The sequence below is a fragment of the Tenrec ecaudatus genome, chromosome 12, assembly GCF_050624435.1.
Source record: "Tenrec ecaudatus isolate mTenEca1 chromosome 12, mTenEca1.hap1, whole genome shotgun sequence".
Lineage (NCBI taxonomy): Eukaryota > Metazoa > Chordata > Mammalia > Afrosoricida > Tenrecidae > Tenrec > Tenrec ecaudatus.
Window position 1 is genome coordinate 2,639,386 of NC_134541.1, and position 7,705 is coordinate 2,647,090.

A 7,705-nucleotide genomic window follows, 5' to 3' on the forward strand; every position below is an offset into this window, starting at 1 on the left:
AGCCACAAGGCCAGCAGTTTGAAACCACAAGCTTCTCCATGGGGATAAGATGAGACTTGCTACTTCAATAAAGAGTTACGGTCTCAGACACCCACCAGGGGTGCTCTACCCTGTCCTGTACAGTCACTACGAGTCAGCAGTGAATGGATGGCAGTGAGTGTGGGTTTTAGTTTGAATCTTCCCAAGAGTAGAAAGCCTCTTCCGTCCAGAGAGCAGCTGGTGGTTTCGAACTGCTGGCCTTGCTGTTAGCAACCCACACCACCACCAGGACTCCTTACGGGTGTAATGAGCAATGACTGAGCACCTTCTACTGGTGGAGCTCTCTGCTCACTTGGGGTCTGTCATTTGATTTCTAGAAATGGCATGTGTTCTCTTGGTCTGTCTCCACCCCTGAGAGGCAGATGGCAGAGTACCAATCACAGTGTGGTGTCCATACTGCTCTGGGCCCAGTATGTCCAATTTGTACCATCCACAACATGGCCTAAGCTGACCCCAAGCCCACTACCATTGTGCTGACCCCGACCCATACCCACCCTGTAGGACGGAGTGGAACTGCCCTGCAGGACTTCCAGGCTGCCATCTTGATGGACGCCAGCTGCCACACCTCTGCCTTGCGGAGCTTCTCGTGGATTCAAACCACTGACCTCTTGGTGTATAGCCTAGAACTGTAACCAGTGTGCCACCAGGACTCTTCCACGCCAACCCAAAGCACCCCGGAAGGAGCTTGTTCAGTCTCACGGTCTAGTGAGGCAGAAGGAAGGGTAGCAGGTCTTCCTCTCCATGTGACCAGCTGGGACCAGGGCGGGAGAAGAATGGGGACAGGGCTTTGCCTGCACTCCATTCCTATCCAGAGCCTGCTCAGCGCTGGCCGCACTAAAGGGACTGTCTGATTCAGAGCAGCTCTTGATGGGAGAAATGAGACCAGGAGAGATCTCCGAGCAAACGCCCAGGCCTTGGCGCCAGATGAGGCCTCGCCGTGACAACCAGAGTCCTGCTGTGTGTAGGCTCACTCTGCTAGGCATCTCGCTGCTGCTAACTAAAAAGGTTGGCAGTTCGATCCTACCCAGAGATGCCTGGGATGAAGGACGTGCTTCTGGAAACCAGCTGTGGAAGATGCCCAAGGAGCCCAGTTCTACAGTGACACAGGTGGAGGTCGTCATGAGCTGGGGCCGCTCAGCAGCAAATGATGTCCGAGGTCTGTTTGCTACTGTGCCCAGTGCCTACAGAAGTGCCCGGCCCAGCGCAGGTGCCCAGTGAGGACCTGCTGGGTGAGCAGAGCACCGGATGAAGTTCTGTGGTCATCTCCGCGCTGGGAGAAACAGAAGCCTGCAGAAGCCGTACTGTACCAGGACTCAGGTGTGTTGTGTGTGGTGGCCCTAAAGTACCGGCAGGTGTGGAGGCCATTGGCTTCCTTTTCGGGTCAGGGAAAGGAGCGTTAAAGCGCTCAAATGAACTCCACCAGACCAGTGAGACCCGGACCCAGGGGGTGGGCTGAGCCCACAGTATTTTCCAGAGCTCCCCGAGGTGCCGTCGTCAGTGGAGGCCTGGATGCTGTATGTTGCTAGGGTGCTGAGGGGGCTAGGAAGCGAGACCTGGCCATCACTTCTGAGAAGCAGCCGCTGAAAACCTATGGTCCCATCAGTCTATTCGCAGAGCTGCCTTGGAAGGGCCATGCAGCGGGGCCGGGCACCGTTTCTTTCAGTTGTCCACAGGGTCACTGTGAGTAGGGGCCACTTGGCCAACAGCTACAGTGACAAGATGACTGCCACTCAGTGCAAGGGGAGGCCCTGGGTGGCCACTGGGTGGCCACGTCCAGATCACGAGCGGGGCATGGATGGGCCTGGGTTAGGAAACAGTCGCCCAACCCCAGCCCACGGTCGGTCGCTGACCAGCGAGCAGTCTTCCGGGCTGGCATTGAGAGGAAGATGCCCCCTGCACTGACCGCTCCAGTGAGAGGGTCCCTGGGTCTGTGCACCTGGACTGCGTGCCGTGGATTGGCGTGTTCTAAGCCACACAAACAGGCAGCATGGATGCTGCGTACAAAGTGGACAAGCCCAGACTTGCCGGGCTGGGGGGGTGGGGTGGGGGTGGGGGACCCGGCTTTTTGCTCCCCAGTCGAGGAGTGGTGTCAGGGCAGGCGCGGGAGGAGAGGCCAGCCCTGGCCCCACCACCCGTTCACTCACATGATCTTTACAGAGATGGCTGAGAGAGCCTCAGTCCAAGGGCAAGTGTGAGCACAGGGCTCTGTGCAGAGCTGTGGCTTGCACGCGCAGGAGCCCTGGTGGCACAGCAGGTAAGCACTTGACTGCCAGCCAAAAGGCCTGTGGTGTGGACTCACCAGTCACTCTGTGGGAGCAAGCTGCGGTGGTCCACATCTGTGGGGCAGCCTGTCAGGCAGCTCCACTCTGTCCCCCGTGAGCCAGGGTGGACTTGAGGGCAGGTGGGGTGAATGGGTATCTACAGGAAAGGGTGTGCTGTATAAGGTGGGGCTGGGTCATCCCTCAACATCTGTGGCCCCAAGTGCTCCTTGGCGTGCATTCTGGGGCCCCCTGTCACCGTGTGCCCAGCAGCAGCCCCTCCTCCCAGTGAGGTGCAGCAGGTCCCACTCGGGACCTCTCCCTGGGCTGTAGGAGTACCGCTCACCTGCAGCAGCAGCAGCAGCAACAGCGGCGGCAGCAGCGGCGGCGGCCTGGGGTGCTCCTGGAAGCCCATGCCCAAGCCAGGATGCCTAGGCACAGTCGGCACAGTGGGTGATGCTGGGTCCCACCTGAGCCTTACCTGGAGCCCGGCTCTGCTCCCCAGATGCTGGCTGTACCTTGCAATGACTTTTATCCTTTCTGGGCCCTGCCTGTGTTTATCACTGGATTCCAATCTGTTCTCAGGAAGGGTGTGGGGGAAATAAAATAGGAAACCTGCGGTGCCCTGACCTCAGCCAGGTGACACCTGCTCCCGGGTCACTTTCCTATTGTTGCTTTGGTTCTCATTTTTCAGATAGTCGGGCCAGAGCCCTCTCCAGAGCAGCAGCGGCTCCTCCCTATAGCCCGCCCACCTTGCTTGCTGAAAGCGGGGAAGTCTTGAAGCACTTGCTAATGGTGACCAAGGATAGCAGACTTCGTCAAGGATGACAACTCGGTACAAAGAAGACCCCAATCCGCACAGCTGAACCGATACAAAACGTGACGATAGCTGGAGAAGAGATTGAAGTTGCCCAGGACTTCGTCTTGCTTGGGCCCACGATCAATGCTCACGGAAGCAGCAGTCACGAGATCAAAAGGTGCACTGCATCGGGTGGACCTGTTGCACAGACCTCTCTCGAGTGATGAAAAGCAAGGTGTCACTTTGAGGACTCAGGTGTACCTGGCTCAAGCCGTCGCATTTTCAATGACCTCTGTGTGGAAGTTGGACATTGATTAAGGAAAATCGAAGGAGAATGGAAACAGCTGAGTTATGGTACTGGTGAAGAATATGGGAAGTACCATGGGCTGCCAAAAAGTAATTTAAAACCTGCTTTGGTAGGAGCACAGACAGCCAGTAGATTCCTTAGGCACAAGGAGGGGAAGACTTCTTTTCACAAACTTTGGACGTTTTGTCAGGAGACCCGGCCCTGGAGAAAGACGTCTTCCTTGGTAAAGGGCAGGGCCCGTGGAAAAGAGGAAGGCCCTCAACGAGATGGGCTGGCGCAGAGGCTGCAGCAACGGGCTCAAACTTAGAGCAACTGGGAGGCTGGCGCAGAGCCGGGCGGTGTGGCGTGCCGCTGTGTGCGGGGTCACTGCGGGTTGGAACCTACCAACAGCAGGCTGGCCTGGAGTTCTCGGACAATAAAGAGCCAGAGAGCCACTCCCCAAGCGAGGAGTTCCTGTAAAGGAGGAGAAAGAAGGAAACCCACAGGGGAGACTTTCCAACGCACCGAGGGATTCTTTGCATCCCAACCACAGTCCAGGACTTTGGGGCTGCGTGTGCGATTTCCACCCAAGACTTTCTCCCCCCGCCCCACCCGCCACCCCACAGTTTTGCTGGAGCTAAGAGTGATACCTTATCGTCCCACAGTTTAATCACATCAGGCAGTATTGCATAATTGCTGCCATAACCCATTTCAAAACATTCTTCCTTCTTCCTTCTTGAACTCCTTGAATCTGTTCTCTTTAACACCCGCCCCTCCTGGAACCCTGATTCCCCTTGCTGTCTCTCTCGGCTCCTCAATCCCGTGTTTCATCTACTGGAAAACAGAGGACAAAAGTTCAACAAGGCTCCCCACAATGACAAAATACATCAGAGATAAACCCCAATATGGCAGAGAGAGAGAGAGAGAGAGAGAGAGAGAGAGAGAATGTTGAAAACCAGATCAGGCCCAACTCATATCAGAGGGGGATCAAGTGATAAGGTTTTGGGTTTGTTTGGGGGAGGTTTTTTGTTTCTTATTTTCAAGTGATAAGGTTTAACCATTCAGGTCAGATTTGTCATTGTGATCTTAGTTATCTCTCCAGTACTCTCTGTCTGGTAACCACTTTCTTCCCATCTCTCCATTATGGACCGAGGGAGATCGCTGGAGGCTTATTTCCCGGGGAGAGCTCACAAATGCCTCTTGGCCTTCCACTGTCATCCACAGCCTCCTGCAAACCAGAACCTCACGAGTCAGGCTCCGATACCATTCCCTCCTTCTGGAGCCAAAGGCAAATCATAAAAAACCTAGATCCAGGAATGGATTGGGGACTCACACTAAATCCTATATCCATTTGAAAAATAACTAGTACTTTTTTTTTCAAACAATATGGGGTTTTTTAATAGTTAAATTGACACTTCATCCACATATCACACAATGCAATAATTCAACCATATCAAGAGTTGGACAAGCTTCACCACAATCAATTTTACAACATTTTCCTTTTTCCCTGTACTCGTATTTCACATAACATTTTTTTTCAATTTTGACAAAAATATGCACAACAAAATATACTCCAATTCTACATGTATAATTCAGTGCCATTGATTATACTCTTGGGTTGTACAACACTCTCCACATTGTCCCATGGAAATGAACTCAATGCCCCTAAGCAAAAACTCTTCCTCCTTCTCCCACGGTCACCATCGGTCAAGTTTGGTCTCTCTCTCTCTCTCATTTTTTTGGTAGTTTTCTTGATATAATCTATTCCTATACCATACACTTCCATAGTTAAACTGCTTCTAACAAGAGTTGTATATACGTCAGCACAATCGGTTCCTCCCCTCTCCTGCATCCACTGATTGCCCCCCAATTGCCCTCCCCTCTCGCCCCCCAGCCCATTCCTGGTAAGCCATTGCACACAGTTACTGATTTTATCATCCACTCCTTCTATGCTTCCTAAACCGGGAGACCCAAGAGAAACAACAACAAAAATGAAAACAAAATGAAGCAGACGGAGGAAAACAATAATCATATAAAGATAAAAATCAATACTGAGAAAGAAAAGACCACCAACAATATTTTAAAAGCCAGTGAGGAAATTTCTGTCTTGGAATAAGCGAGAAATATTTGGGCATAGTACAAATTAAGGTTGGGTCAAGAGAGGTCAACTCACCAAGTTACATATTAGATCATAGTTCAGTTACCATAATCAAGTTTATGAGTTTACATTGCCTGTGTGAGTCCCTCACCTGTGGCTAGAGGGGATCTGCCAGAGGCCCAACCCTACCAGACACTGCAGATGGAGTTTGAGTTTCTATCATTTTCCATGGCCTTCTACAAACTGAATATTCACAATTTAAGCTCTGATACCTTTTCCTTCACCATATTTGGATTTTGTTATTGTCATACACAGGCTGGTGTGCTTCATCTGTGTGGACATAGTTGGTGCCTCACTTGGATGCCTACTTGTTTGAGTACAAACCTTGAAGACCCCAGACATTATTCCAATTGATAGCCACTCACCATCTGCTTTCTTCATCACATGTTGCTGTAGCACTTTATCTTCAGTGATCTCGTCATGACAGTGAGTATCGAGCAGGGCCATGTCATAAGAACTGTTCTCGGATTAGGGCTAGAAGTTCATAGGACCCCAGAATCTCTCTGCCAAAGCCTTTCTTAAGCTTCATCTGCTTTTACACAGTGAGTGCGATCCAGGGGCATGCGACTGGCGTAGTGGTTACACATCGGGCTGCTAACTTCAAGGTGAGTAGTTCAAAACTACAAGCCGATCCAAGGGGGAAAAAATGAGGTTTTCTGCTCCTGTAAAGGTTTACATTCTTGGATACGCATGGCGGCTGTTCTGTCCTGTCCTACGGGGTCGCCAAGAATCGGAATCCACTGGACAGCGGAGAGTTTGGTTTCCTTTTGGTTTTGAAAGCTGTCAGGAAGATGAATTGGGGGGGCCCTCCGCTCCCCTCCCTGTGGTAGGGTCTCTTTGCCCAGCCGAGGGGGGCTTTGCTTTCAGATAACCAGCTAGGCTCCACCCTATCGTTACTTGAAGAGTTGCAAAGAGCAAGCATGAAATCGGAGCCTGGGTGGCATCAACAGTGACAGGAGACCTTGGCACATTGCTTGGTCATCGCCTTACCTGCCTGCTGGGTGGCAAGCTGACTGGCACTTCAGCCACCCTGAAGGATGGGGCAGAACAGGTCCATGGGAGTTCAGAAGCTGCCACCTTTCTAAGACGGCCACTACATCTTCTGTTGGCAGAGTAAGCTAGGGGCTTTGAACTGCTGACCTTCAGGTTGGTCTTGGGGCACTTTAAGCCTATGTCACCAAGGTCCATTGTTATCACAGCTTCTTCTTTAAAAGGGTGGTTTGCAGGCTTTCTTACCTCAGCCTCCGCCAACTGTGCATTAAGGCTCTGCGGAGTGGGTTGTCAGAAGAACGCAGTATTCAGTCCACAGTAGAAGTGCGCTACTAAAGGGCAGGCCCCATCAGTGTGGTTTTCAGGTTCTTGGGGATGTAGGAAAGACGTAGCGCCGAGGTGCCTGCTTCCAGAATGGACATTTCTGGTCCAGCGCAGCTGTCTGAAAAATGTGAAGGTGGCGTTTCGTGAACGTCAGGTGAACGTAGACCACATTGCAGACTTGCAGGGAGTGGGGGTGGGGGGAGAGGGATGGTGGGACAGTGGTAGAAGCCCCCACCAGCATGTCTGTGGGAGAAAGCGGTGGCAGCAGGCTTCTGTAAAGGCAGCAGCTGGACCGGCCATGGTACTGTTTCACCCAGCCCTATAAGGGGCTCTGGTGACACTGTGGTTAAGTTTGGGGCTGATAACTGCAAGGTCAGCCGTCCTAAATGCCCATCCCCCTCTATGATCGGAGAGGAGGCTTTCTACTCCCATAAATAGTGAGAGTCTCCGAAACTCACAGGGGCAGTTCTACCCTGTCCTGTCGGGTTGCTATGAGCTTGCATCGACTTGATGGCAGTGAGTTTGAGGGTCTGCATTTAAGAAGGTTGCTAAAGAGCCCTGGTGTCATAATGGGTTCTGAGTTGGACTTTGAACTGCAAGGTCTGCAGTTCAAAACCACCGGCTGCTCCTCGGGGGTAAGAGGAGGCTTTCTGCTCTTGTGAAATTTTATCCTGCAGAAGCAGTTCTACTCTGTCCACAGGGTGGCTGTGCATGAGAATTTACCTAATGGTGGTGGGTTTTATGCGCTCAGGAGCCCTGGGGAGCCCAAGGTAGGCAGTTCAAGGCCACTAGTTTTCCTTGGAAGAAAGATCATCAAACTCACTCACCATCAAGGCAAGTTCGACTCCTAA

At 52.1% G+C, this 7,705-nt stretch overlaps 1 protein-coding gene across 1 annotated transcript in view; it reads right to left on the minus strand.

Moving 5' to 3' along the window:
• CDH26 (cadherin 26) overlaps positions 1-5,987 on the minus strand; it is a 49,195-nt gene extending 43,208 nt beyond the window's left edge. Inside the window, exon 1 of the mRNA XM_075527680.1 lies at positions 5,906-5,987. Coding sequence (XP_075383795.1) covers positions 5,906-5,987 — 82 coding nt within the window. The remainder of the gene's footprint in view (positions 1-5,905) is intronic.
• Between the last annotated feature and the right edge of the window lie 1,718 nt (positions 5,988-7,705).